Source organism: Rhagoletis pomonella, unplaced genomic scaffold (genome assembly GCF_013731165.1).
Source record: "Rhagoletis pomonella isolate Grant_MI unplaced genomic scaffold, Rhpom_1.0 Rhpom_scaffold_00004, whole genome shotgun sequence".
Classification (NCBI taxonomy): domain Eukaryota; kingdom Metazoa; phylum Arthropoda; class Insecta; order Diptera; family Tephritidae; genus Rhagoletis; species Rhagoletis pomonella.
In genome coordinates, this window is record NW_023458558.1 from 24423973 (window position 1) to 24438623 (window position 14651).

Sequence of the window (14651 nt, forward strand, 5' to 3'; positions counted from 1 at the left end):
TTTTTTTGCAAAATCTTTATTACGCTTTTCATTTAAAATAACGCAAAGATTCGGCCGAGCGGATTTTGTAGTCAACATAAAAAAAAAATTATACAAACATAAAAATTATACGAAAATAAAAATTATACAAAAAACCAACATACATACATACAAAAAATTAATATTATAAAAAATGAAAATTATGCAAAAAATAAATATCTACCATAAATAAACCAATAACAATTAACAGTTGGCAACCCTCCTTAAAATATTTTCGACTGTAAGCCTTCTTAAAACTCTTTAGTTTGACACCCACATGGCAATATTTCATTTATTTTATCAATTTGACTGAGTTAAAATTTTCAAATAGGTGGCAACCCTCCTCAAAAATATTTCCAACAGTTATCTTTCTTGACCCTCTTTAATTTGATACCAATATTGTAAGATTTCATTTATTTTATCAGTGTAGTTTAGTTAAACTTTCAAACAGGTGGCAACCCTTATCACACATATTTTCGGCTGTGAGCCTTTTTAAAACTCTTCAATTTGCTACCCACATTGCAATATTTCATTTACTTAATCAACTTAAATGAGTTAAAATTTTAAATTTGGTGGCAACCCTCCTCAAAAATATTTCCATCAGTAATCTTTCTTAAACCTTTTTAATTTGATACCCATATTGTAATAACTTATTTATTTTGTCAATATAATTGGGTTTGAAAATTTTCAAATAGGTGGCAACCCTCCAATTTTTTGCGGTATCATTGGTTCTGGTATTATTATCGGTTCAGCCATTCTCGAGTTTTGACGACCGTGACATACGAACACAACATTTTTATTAATATAGATAAGTAGTTTGTAAAAGTCTGCCTACACATGTACATATGTAAGAGCATAGGTATGTTCGTAGCGCAAATAACTACTCAATTTGCTTGTAAAAAGGTAAGTGCAGAGGTATGTAGCCGATGTAAGCTTGCTCAAGTACATATACATATATATATATACAAACAAACCCACAGGTAAAATTTTTCTTGCAGATTACATTTAAATTTTATTCTTCAGACGGTTTTTCGATGACTTTTATTATATTAAAAAGCCTCGCCAAGGACTTATCAAGAATACAAAAGTATAAAAATAAATTTTGTTTTAAGTACCAACTTTTACGTATATAATTAGTTAATAAGATTAGAGGAAAACATTCATTTAATTTTCATCCGCTTGAATCAATGCTCTTGCATCTGGGTTGCACATCAAAGAAATTTAAGAACTTTTTGACAAATTTTCTTATGTTAAATACAAGAAAACTGATTACATAACCCTTCATGGGGGCCGCCCTCCAGTTCCTCAAATTCCACAACGTTTGTTATAAAATCTTTAAATTTATTTTAATATTCAGTTTTGCTAAAAGCAAAGTTAAAATTTCAAAAGAAAATTTCGAATGAATCACAATTTTGATGAGTATAACCGTAGGCAGCGGGCGAAATGGAAATGCGAAAATGTAGCATGAGGAGGAGTGGCCACACAATTTGGCGAAATACGCAAAGCGTTAAGAATGATTGCGAAAAGCAGGGTAAAATAGCGAAGAAGAGCGGATAAATATTGAAAACAGTTGGTAAGTAAAAACTAGTTTTGAATGGCACAGTTTGTGCACTAGCAAGTAAAGATCATAAGAATAAGAATAAATACAGCGCCTGGTTTCCAGGAGAAACAGTACCTTGTACATGGAAATACATACATATGTACATGTAGTATGTACATATGTATGTATGTATATAAAAGCTGTTGTAATGTTGCAAATTTTATAAAGCTGCAGATAACTCGTAATTAGTAAGTCCAATTTAAAATGAAAACTTTTTCTTCTCACGAAAACCTTTTCAACCACCTTTAAAAGGGGCCATAAAATAGTTATGAAAAAAAAAAATACTAGCATAGGGCTGCCATTAGCCTGAACCCATCAACCAGGACACCTATCATCCAAATAAAAATGAAGATACAAGTAAATATGGTATTATTATATTCCTTATAAATACATTTGCTTTGGTTCTGGCGTTGCATTATTTTGAAGTAATTTCTGATATTAATAAGCAATGTAGTTTTATGGCACAATCCGTACAGCTGAATGATTGACGATGATCTGGTTGTGATCTAAATTGCAAAAAAGTTTGGCGCCCTTAACGTGGTTTGAATGCTTGCCTTGCCACCATTAGCAAATTTCCACATATCCTTCAATGCACTTCATGATAATTTTTTTTGTATATGTATGCATAAACAGAACATAATTTGGATAGGCTATTTTAATTGAAGCCATTCTAAAAGACTTACCCAATAAAGGCTGAAAAAGTGCTTTCCTTCAGGCTTCATGAGGGGGTTTCTAAGAATTGAAATTCAGTAAGCTTTTTAAAACTCAATGAAACATACATATATTTGATATTTATGAACCTTAAATAAATAAATTCATTCAAGAAGTATGATTTGTATGAATTAAACGAACAACTTCCCCAAAAGGCCGTCTGAAGTACGTATGTATCTACAAAGGCCCTTCTATAAACTCTTCTTTGGATAGCGAAAGCAGGAGCATTTCAATATGGGCCACTCTATACAAACAAATGAAAGGAGAAAAGAATGACTTTCAGAAAGGTCTCTTAGAAGAGATTTTAATGCCTGAAATTATCTACTGGGTAGTATGTATGACCCACCCTTCAGTCGTCTACCTGTTCAGGAACTCCCACTATTTTTCGAATTCGCCTGAAGATAAAAGGAAGATTTTAACCAAATAAACTAAAAAACAAAGAAGGCAAACTCACCAGATATTGTTCGACATGTTAGAAAAACTTTTGGTTATCGATTTTTTTATTAATAACAGAAATCGTAACCTTTTTTCATAGCAAAGATCGGCCAAAAATTAAATGGGCGTCTGTATTGACCTTCATTATAAGCCAGGACAATTTAGGTATGGACCAGGACAAGAGGACAATTTTCGAAAAAACCAGGACATCTGGCAGCCCTATACTAGCATTAAGCTTTCAAACTAAGGAGAGTTGCTACAAACTTTCTTCTATCATACGGCGAGCGAGTCGATTTTTAAGTGCAAATTTATTTACAAGGGGCAAGTAAACAAAAATCACCTGCATTACAAAAAAAAAAGTTAAACACGATAAATAAGAAACGGTTAAGCGCCTAAGAACGAATATATACAAAGAGGAATAACAAAGACTAGCTCGCGGCTAATTTTGTCCTAAATTAATATTAAACTTACGTTCACCGGTGAACGCCTAAAAATTTCGTGAATATTTGTATTTCTTTAGGAGACAGTAGAAATTAAAGCCGCTATATACACTCGCGCATACATGGAAATATACATATACATACAGTGGTGGCCATATAATTAGGTCCACTATTTCTTTACAAGTTTTGACCATTTATGTTGTTTATGTAATTTATTTTTAAACTATTTTTTATTGAGATTGAGGCCGTTTTATATGAAAAATTATTGTGGAAAAAACAACAATATTTTATAAATGGTAGAAGTTATAGCTGCTATTTTGGAGATCACCACATCTCCTCATCAGACTTGTTCATTGCGGTCACTTACAAAGCCAATGGTCTACCCACTTTTTATTTATTTTTTAATATACTTATACTAAAAAGTATGCTGGAAAATGGATTAATATGAAAGAAAATAGGCAACAACGTCAGCATTGTTAGCAAACAATAATTCTCAAAAATCCAGAAGTTCTGATTTCAAAGTTTGAAACTTTGATGATCACTGTTGAAGTTTGGAGAATTTTTATACTTCTAGTACAAAGTTTGAAACTTTGAGTTACACAGTTTTGGTTGCAGTATAAACTATGTATACAGAGAAGTAGTGTCCCTAATTATGTGGCCACCACTGTATATTTATGTACATGTATATGTATGTATATAAGTAAGTCTTGAGCTAAATTGTGTTTAAAATAAGGTTTACAAAAGCCTGTAGATTACCTAAGAACGCTTGTTGACAAAAGACCATAGCCAGGGGGGGCAAAATAGAAATGACTTAGTGGGTATGAGGAATGTACTGTTTTATTAATAATAAAACGAAAGACTGCATAGATGATAAATACAAACGCAGTCAGTAGACAGCAGTGGAGACGTGCCTTCTTCTTGTCCGCCAAGAGTAGCTGATTATTCTCCTACATACATATTAATGTACAAAAAATTTGTTCGTGTAGACATACAGCGCTTGCTAAGGATTTTATAAAGAAGGCAGCGTTTGAAAAACTTTCGAAGTTTCGTGATTCAATTAAGTGCGCTCCTTTAAAGTTTAAGTTATACAGCCAATCGTAATCTGTATGTATGTTTGTTCATTGCTACTGTTTGTTTTGACTTTTGGGCAGGTAAGCTACACCACTGTAACTGATAATCGAAAGCGTTTGAAGCCAATGGGAATTGGTGGGTTCATTAGCATTTACAGATTGTCGGGTTACATTGCAAATCCGGGCTCTTTTACTTTTAATTTCACTTAAAAGACTGATACATTAGTGAAAACAAATTTTTTCAAGAACGTATTGATGTAGATTTCACTGTATGCAAAATATCAAGTTTTGAAATGACACAAAAAATCGCCGAAACACGTAAGCTTAATTTGGGTCATCGATTGCGGGCCTATTTGCCGCTTTTCTAGATCAGGTAATTTCCCCAAGATATTTTGGCAATATAAACATTGAACGAAAGGTGGGATCTGTTAGATAGAATGTATATTTGGAGACCTTAACAGGACCCTTTTCAAATAAATCCAAATATTTCGAACAGAAGAAAAAGCACAAAAATGCGCCTCCGAAGCACGAAAGTCTTATAAAAAGCTCAATCGTGTGTGTATACCCTTTTTGTCGCGCTGTGGTAACCGTGGTAATGGCCGAGTGAGCAAAGCGATTTGTTTGTTAGCTTAATATTTTTTTATTTATTTTTTTATTCATTTACATTTTTCTTTTGCAAAAATTTTGTCCCCTTTATTTATGTATGCCCGATCAGTTTGCATTTTGTGAAAATTTAGTTTTGTGAAAGGCTTGTCTGATATATTTATTTAGTCTAAATAAAACGAAGTTAGTTCGCTTACGGCCCAACGTTTTTTTTTCCTTTTTCCATATTTTTTTTTTAATACATTTTTCCCCTTTTTAAATTGATTTTTTTTTATATTTTATTTCCTTTTTTTAAATAAATTTTCTTGAAATTTTTAGATTACATTGTTTTAAAACGATTTTTTTTTTTTAAATTAATTAATTTTATATATAACACTGGTTTACAGCAAAAATGTTCTGTGGACGCCACTATCCAATTCCCATGTAGAATTCCTCGACGATTCCGAAAATCGAGATCATTTTTTTTTCTATGGATAACTTTTCGAGATATTTGCAATTTACCGTTACTCAGCTTTAAAAAATAGTGATTTCACGTCATGTATTCGTTTCATCGGCAGCGTAACGAAAAAAATGCGTAAAAATATTTATGTTGCTCATACGCCCTGGCAACTAAACAAAAAATATTACTAATATGATTGCGCTTGGTCGGCCCAATGCTGACCTCAGCCATTGTACGTGCCAAATCAATTTAGCTGATTGAAATGCATAATTTATTGGTAAGTATTTCCGCTAGGGAATAATAGATATCTGTAGGCAAATTTCATGAACACGAGGGAGGCGGAAGAGGAAGCACATCGCAATAAGCACGACGGAAGCGAATTCCGAAAAAGAAAGGCAAAATGCAAATAGCAGTAGTCGTAGAAAAGAAGTTTGCTGTGAACATGAAAAACATGTAGCAAAAGAGTCTCTGGATTTTTAAATTAAAAAAAAATGAAATCAGTTCTGTGTAAGTGAAGTAAAGGCATTTAAAGGCAACACGAGTAAATTTCGTTACACTCATCAGCTAGTAACTTATCTATACTATGCAGCCTACCACTATGAGCCACTCAACACAACCACTCAAAAAAATTTTATAAACTTTAGTAAAATAAATTCATTGACAAGGCACTACCTAAGGCCTAATTGCTGCTGCCATCTACAGATTTTAACTACGTGGAGACTTCATTTGAGAGTAAATCCGCTTAAACGAGTTGCACAAACTTGTTGACACTCGCTTGAGAATGCAAGGCAACCAATTTCGCTGTGTAGGATGTCATTTGGTGAAGACGCACCACCCTTTTCATTATTTGTCATAATTAAAAACTGCACAAAATGCTGTTAAAGGCATTTTGACGGAAGGACAAAAGGATTGTAGAAAATTTGATAGCAATTTATGAGCCATTGCCACGGGTTATTCAACAAAGTTTTTTCCACACATTTTTATAACAATTGAATTTCTTCGAAAACAGGGCTACATACATACATACATACATACATATAGAGGTAAGCTCAAGCAATGGTAGAAGCTTTTTACGATGCATTAAGTCTTTATTCTTAATATAGCTATGCTTCATTTCACTTCACTCGAATGTATTGACTTCGTTTGATAATCGGTTTTAATTCCTTTTTTTCACATCTGATATTAGCTTGACATGAACTTCGATTATATAAAAACTAGCAAATGCCCGGCTTGCTTGGTGGCACTTGATAAGAAATTTTGCGTTGGCCAACGCAAAAATAATGTTGAAAAACTAATTCGGTTTGTAAACTAAAGAAAACAAGTAAGAAAGTCTAAGTTCGGGCGGAGCCGAACATTAAATACCCGGCGCAAGTATTAAATATCTGTTTTCCACCTTTCCGAAAGCTACCGCTACATGATAAGCCGGCGTGTATAAATTTTAAGTAAACTAGCGTTACCGTTATATGAAAAGCGGCCATAATTTTAGTCCGATTTCAACAATTTTCAATGGTTTACTTTTATGTGGCAAGCACAATAACCATACCGAGTTTGGTACGAATTGCTAAAACGGTTAGCGAGATACATATACGTGATCATAAGTGGGCGGTGCCACGCCCATTTTCCAAAATTTTATCATAAACGTATTTCCTGGCAAAGAATTGTTGCAACCATCATTTTGAATAAATTAGCTTTAATATTTACTGATTTATCGAGGATTTCGTATTTCTCGAAATTACCGTTATATGGGATGTGGGCGTGGTTATTGTCCGATTTTAACAATTTTCGGCCATTTGGTATGCTGTAACAGGGCCAACAACTGTGCCAAGTTTGGAATAAATTGATGCAGCGGTTACCAAGATATACACATGTAACCATAAGTGGGCGTGGCTACGCCCATTTAAAAAAAAATTTTAATATTCTTATTTTTCGTCTAAAATTTATTATAAATATCAATTTTGAGTGAATTATCTTCAGTAGTTACTAAAATATCGCAGTTTTTGTATTTCTGAAAATTACCGTTATATGGGAGGTAGGCGTGGTTATTGTCCGATTTTACCCATTTACTCGAGTTATCGTGTGCACAGACGGACGGACGGACGGACGGACAGACAGTCACCGCTTAATCGATTTCTCTTTTCATTCTGATCATTTATGTATACATTTGTCTATATCTATCTCGATTCGTTTTGCCTGTTACAAACAACAGTTATGTGAACAAAGTTATAATACCCTTGTGCACAAGTGCGCTCGGGTATAAAAATAACTATTCGTTTAGGTTAAAACGACTGAAGAGCACAACCCTCATCCCACATAGGCTAGTTAATTTTTGGTGCTCTGCTGTTAAATGCAGGGACTGTAACTGTTATGAGTCTTTTCCATAAAATTATCTTCAGATTATTAGCTTAGTTTTTTACCATAAAGTCGAAAGAAATAAATTAACTTTTAACCTATACAACTAAATTTCACTTATGTAGAGCCGTTTTCTCGAGTAATCTGTGACTTAAATGCTCACTTTATATTTAAAGGCTATATGATTGTGTCTAAAGTAAAGCATTTTATTATCGGTTTTAAATTGGTTTACAACAAAGAAACATACATACATACATACGTCAAAAACCGATAATAGAAATGTGTAGCTTTAGGCACAGCTTTATTTTTAGTCTAACCTTTAAATATAAAGTGAGCTTTAAAGTTAAAGGTTACTTCTGAACCAGAAATAAAAGTCCCTTTATGACAGATATTTTTTAGATATTAGATATTTAGTTTTATATTGATAATATTCATTTCATTCTATGTAGGTATATGCACACATCGATGGTCTTCTGCATTACCGACAAAACTTTAAATTTCATATTTTTCTGTGGAGCTAATGAAAGATTTTGTGTTTCGTAATTTAGCAATAATATATCTTGGAACGTAATTATTCCGTATTATTTGCAGTCACTCTATAGGGAAAATTTGTAAACTTTCAAATTACTTAAAAAATACGAAATAAGTAAGAACTCCTAAGTAGCTAAACAAAAAGAACTTCACTGGTACTACTGAACAACGACACAAAACGAAAAATGTCGTTATTCCAATAAACAAAAAATTACTAGTTGCCTTACTGAAACTATGTTTTGAACTACGGCATAATACGAAAAATGTCGTTATTTCTCATAAAAGCAAGTGAGTAAAGATCAAGTCATACCAGTATGTAGGCCAGCTATCGTAGGAATAAGCCTTATCTAATTTAGTTTGAACATCTTTATCGAAATATTTTCTTATAGCGATCGTCGGCTGCAATAACGACACAACTCAAAACAAAAAAAAAAAAAACTGCCCCTTAATATTTAATCGTGACTAAATCTTTCGAGTTTAGAGTTGTCTCGCTATTGCAGAGGACTACCGACATATGTATGTATGTATATATAGCTCCCTTTTTACTTGTTTGCCAACCGTTCAATTCACTTGTCTTGGAACTGTCTGTGTCTTTGACATTAGCCTTACCGTTATCTACAGTTAGATACCTCCATCGTGCGCTCATAAAATATTAACTGCTTTCGCATTGCGCTCAGCTTATTTACTTATCTAAATATTAAATGTAAATATCTCACTTACCTTCTCTGGCTTTCAAGTAGACCGTATTGGCCACAATATTCTCTAATTCCATTAGTTCCAGGTTGGCGGTTTTTTATTGTATCCTTTGGCCGGCTGGAAAAAAAAAATCTCTTCACTCTCGGATATATTCAAATGCGGCTTGCACGTATTGCCGCAGAAAAGAGTTGGTGGGCGCGGCGGACTATGTCTGTTGTGGCCTTTTAAGTAGCAGTTTTTGAGACCGTTTTTTAGTTGCTGCGCTTCAATAAAGGGCCGATAATCTTATTATAGGCTGAAGTTAATGGCGCACACTGCTTACATAAGCGTAACTTTTATGTTCAAGTTAAATGTTTATTGCGGCTCTACCAATTATTGGTATTTTAACGCCTTTTCTTCTAATGGCGTGTCATTACATATGAATATGTATGTACAACGTTGTAAGTATGTATGTATGAATCAGTCACTCACTCACTCACTCGCTCACTGTTCGGTTGAGGAAAATACAAAATCTCTCGCAGGGACAAGTAATATGGCTTACAGATGGCCTGTCAAACAATTGAGTTCAACGCCAATACCTGTTTCCGTTACCGATTGCGATTGTTGACTTCTCGTGCGATTGAGACAGTTGGTTCTTCTTCGTGTACTGTCGCAATACGCTGTTGCTATGCGTTCGCTCTGGTTTGTCGTGCTTCGTGCCAAATGACCCAACGACTGTTCGTATGTTCTTCCGTCGCACGCAATTCCTTTTCCACGCCACTAATTTGAAATGTGAATGAAGAATGTGCTCGACTGGGACTCTACTACCATTGCTGCTATTTTATTTATTGTTATTTTTTCTGCTTGCTGTTGCCACATTTGCGTATATGTATAAGTGTGTATGGTGCGTTCTAGCGGCGGCTCGATATGTTTCGTTTATTGTTGTAGTTGTTGATGCTGCAATTATTGGCTTCATTTAATTTCCTAGCGAATACTGTAAAATATGGCAAAGTTCAGGCTTGATTTTTAGCTCTGAGTCGTGTGTTGGTGTGGTGTGTATTAATTTTATGACATTTATATTTCTAATAATGTGCTTGTGCATTCGCTTTTGTGCTTTCTAATGTAGATTTGTGCGAGCAGCTCATTTTAATGAAATTTTGTTCAATTCTTCATTTTTTTGTTTTGAAACGAAGCAACGCTGGAACGCTACAATTGCTAATAGAGTTGACTATTGTAGGCGATAAATGGAGACTTAAGCCCTGAAAAGAGAAAAGGGAAGACATTTATTGTACGATGTAAATTAAAAGAAATAATAAAGATATAATATGAAATACGAATACTTTAATTTTTTCTGTCGCTTGAAAAAGTACTTTCCGCTGCGAAGAAATTTTCTTTTCATTTCCTGATGGATACCAAGCTTGACTTTAAAAAATTACTGTTGCATATGTACATACATATTGTAAGCAGCAATAAAAACTAAGAATTACGGATTTATATAAATTTAGGATTTTGCATGTTGTCGATGGCCAGCACTTTGATCTAAACTTAGAACACTGAAACTTTTTCTATCAGCACTGGTAACAAAAATTCTGTTAGCTGTAAATAATGAATGAAAACCGAGAAGGGGGCGAAAAAAAAACCCAAAAACAAACCTTAAAAGTGTCGAAAAATCACGAAAAGCGCCTAATGAACCACGAGAAATCACGAGAAGCCATCGAAAAAAATCTTTATGAAAAGTCCACAAAAAAAATTTCGGGAAATACGAAAACAAAAATCCCGTGATATTAAAAAAAAAAACTTGCAATTGTCGCGAAAAACCTTAAAATCCCCAATCGAACACGAAAAGTCACGGTAAAATTCAAGAAGTGCCACAAATATCACGAAAAAGTTAAAGAAAATTTTGAAATCGTTGAAAAATCAGAAATCATTTTGATTTAGCGTCAACACCTAAGAAATAAAAAGTAAAAACTACCGCCATTTTTTGCACAAATTATTAAAAGTCAATATCTTTGAAGTCATGGGAAATGATGTGGTCGAGTATTCCACGAAAATGGCATACTTTCATCGACCAAACCCATTTCGATTTATACAAATCTTCAAATATCTCAAAAATACTATAAATGTTCAAATTAAAAATACATATCTTACACTCTTTCATTTTACGCGCATATTTTAATATTCATTAAATTTATTATATTCGAAACAGGCGGCAACCCTCTTCAAAATATTTTCAAACTAAAATATTTTTAAAAACTTTTCAGCCTGTACCCATATCTATACTCTATAACTATATACTCGTGAACGGCTGGTCCGATTTTCATGAAATTTTGTATATAAATAGCTTTTGGTAACCACCATGTTTTAGGCTAAAAAAAGATTAACTTTTTTCGTGTAAGTGGACCAGGGACCGTTCTATTCGAAAAAATCTTATTATGGTCCGATTTGCTTAAAATTTGGTACGTAAGTAGCTTTTTAGCATGTATTAGCATATATGATCCATTTTTTCCGAGAAGTGGACCAGGGACCGATCTATTCGAAAAAATCGCATTTATGGTCCGATTTGTTTAAATTTGGTACGTAAGTAGCTTTTTAACATATATGATCCATTTTTTCCGAGAAGTGGACCAGGGACCGATCTATTTGAAAACATTGTATTTACGGTCCGATTTGCTTAAAATTCGGTACGTAGCATATATGGTCCATTTTTTCCGAGAAGTGGACCAGGGACCGATCTATTCGAAACAATCTTATTATGGTCCGATTTGCTTAAAATTCGGTACGTAGGTAGCTTTTTACCTGGATAAGCTTATAGATTCCTGTTTTCCAATTTTAATGCAATTTCGAATATAAATAGCTTTGAGCAACGACCATATCAAGGGGCGAATTCGTCACTTGGCAAGATTTTTTTACGCCAATCAAAAACAACGGATACTGTCAAAATATAATTATAATATATAATATATCTCAGCTAATATATATTTTGAAAGCCGTTTTTTAGTTTTCGCAAGGCTCGAGAGCGGCTGAACCGATTTTTTTGAAACTGCCACCTGCCGCACGTGTCCCAAGGATGGTTTTAGGCTAAACAAAAATCTATATGTAAAGGGGGCGTGGCACTTCCCATACAAACCGAATTTCTCATGCTACATATCTCTGAAAGTGTGCATGGTAGAGTTCAGGAACTTGGTATGGAGATGCACGAAATCAATCGCAATAAATCGAATTTTTATACTGCATATCTCTGAAAGTATTCAGATATGTATGTAGTTGAAATCAAGCCCATACTCATGGAGAAAATTTGGGCTATTTGAAAAGGGGGTGTGAGGCCTACAAACGTACCGACCTTTTTTAGCTATCTTTGAATGTATTTTTTAATTCTTTTGTAGGTGTGTTGGTGAGTGAAATCATCCTAAATGATTGTACGGATTTTAACGAAACTTTTTGTGTGTTTGAGTGGGTCTCTGGATGGTTTAGTTTCACAATTTAATCCGACAGTTGGCGCTGTAGTTGAGTTATTACTAAAAATCTTATTTATGATCCGATTTGGCTAATGTTTTAAATATGTATGCAATACTATTGCAAAAACGTGCTGCCAAGTGGTGCTGAAGTCGAGCTATTACTAAAAATAGTCAAGTGACAAAAGAGGCCGTGTAGGTCAGATTAAATCGACCTGTTGCAGCATTGGGTATATCGAACGCTCCTGCGTTGCGATTGGCCCAATGGATGTGATTTTCCAATATTATTATGCGTTCAAACTTTTAAGGTATTTCGTCTGAAATGAGTATATGTATATTGCATTTCTGTAGAACAATGATTCGCACCCATTTTGAAAGTGCCACCAACTATACTGTAAAGCTTCTAGGACATTTACTATAGAACCGGGTCATTGTTGCCACCAGGGAGTGAAGAGAAAAAAATTTATTTCGCTTTGCAAATAACCGTGCTATGAAATGCCGCACAATTGGAGAATTTCAAGAACTTCTTCACGGATATTTATTAGGTTATTTAAAGCGGCAAATGACCACCAAACCATAATCTTAGCAGACGAATGTGCCAATGAAAATCGTAAACGTGAATTGTTGGTAAAAATGTTGGACCAAAAAGTTTCAATAAAATACATATATAAAAATTTTGGGCGGGACGAAGTTCGCCAGGTCTGCTAGTTGTGTTATATATTTCAATTACCTCCTTCCGCAAGTGAAATTGAATTTAATTTTTTAAACATGTGGCAACCCTGCTACATATACATATGTAGTTCTGAAATAAATTCTTTCCAACCCCATCTCGATTGATACCCATCTTTTACTAACTCATTTAAGATATTAAATAATTTGAATTGAATTTTCCAACAGGGGGTGGGGTACCCTCTTCAAACACCTCAAAAAAATTCGAAATGTTTAAACTAAAGTTTTATTAACACTCTTTCGTTTCACATTCATATTTTAATATTTCACATAACTTACGCATATTTGAATTAAATTCAACTTCCCAACCTAGTGGGAACCCTGTTCAAAAAATTTTCAAATTAACACCTTCTAAGACGTTTTCCATCTGACACCCATATGGTGATACGTATTTCAATTACATTGAATATCGTTTATAGCGACATCGCCTATAACGATCTATCGGTTAGAGCGAACAACAGATTAAGTGGCGGATGTTCATATAAAATAGTTCAATTTTACTCGCTTATAACGATACAGCTTAGCTTATAACGATACAGCTTAGCTTATAGCGTGATGTCGGCTATTGCGAACAGATTTCCACGCGCAAATGGAATTAGATATCGCTTATAACGAACACAAGTCCGAATTTCGGAAATGTTTTTGTGGAAATTTGTTTTCGAATAACGTAAAAATGCCTTAATTCTTATTGAATACTACAAGTGTATGTTCCTTATTTTAATATTTCTATTCGGAGACGGAAGTCGAGGCCGCAGTAAATAAGTTGCAGCGCAGCAACAAAAAATTACATCGATTTTTCATATATCTAAAATGTAAAACTAAATAAGTATTGTTAACGCTTTTTAAATGAAACTATGAATAAAGATCTATAAAGATAGTTCGTTACAAATCACCCCTAATACACATAAAACCAATAAACGCATTTTCATCGCTCAGCTACTGCAATTCGCGACGAATAACTTCAACTTTTGCAATAAAACACCAAAGATCATCGATATAGAAATTTATGGTTGTGTGCTTCAATAACAAGCATTACCGAGAAGGAATACATAGCACGATGCATTGTTGTTGTTGCACAAGTGCATATGTACATTAGTGCGGATCGGTCCCCATACAAAAAAAAAAGTTTTTCCAGTCCACCCCTAGGATTAAAGATATTTTGAAGGTGATCCCAAAAAAAAAATTTTTTTTTGCCACGCCCCCCCCGATGGGCTTATTTACTTTTTTTGACACTACGTCGCCATTTTAAGTCCGATTTTAATGAGCCTGGAAAAACTTTTTTTGTCGATCCACCCTAATGTACATACATACATAATTATGTATTAAATTTCATCTGATACGACACGGCGTATGAGTAGCCAGTGCGAACTAGGAGTATAAACAGCAATAACAACAATCACCGCAAAGCACAGTGGTCATATCAGAACTTTGTAGTAACACCCTAAATTGTAAACTCTTGACAGGAAGGTATATAATGAATATAAGCGTAATGTAAAAGTTAAGCACAGAGTAATGCTCACGACAAATTATTGCAGAAAAAAACGAAAGCGAAGGAAATTTAACTGGAAATGAGTACGAACCAAGAGAGTGAGGCGACAC

At 34.0% G+C, this 14651-nt stretch overlaps 1 protein-coding gene across 8 annotated transcripts in view; it reads right to left on the reverse strand.

Annotated features, from left to right (window-relative positions):
- Positions 1–14651, reverse strand: part of LOC118737312 (G protein-coupled receptor kinase 2) — a 255458-nt gene that overhangs the window by 136500 nt on the left and 104307 nt on the right. For all 8 annotated transcript variants that reach the window (XM_036467736.1, XM_036467738.1, XM_036467739.1 and 5 more), the window contains one exon: positions 8917–10130. In XM_036467736.1, coding sequence (XP_036323629.1) covers positions 8917–8968 — 52 coding nt within the window. In that variant the 5' untranslated portion in view covers positions 8969–10130. The remainder of the gene's footprint in view (positions 1–8916; positions 10131–14651) is intronic.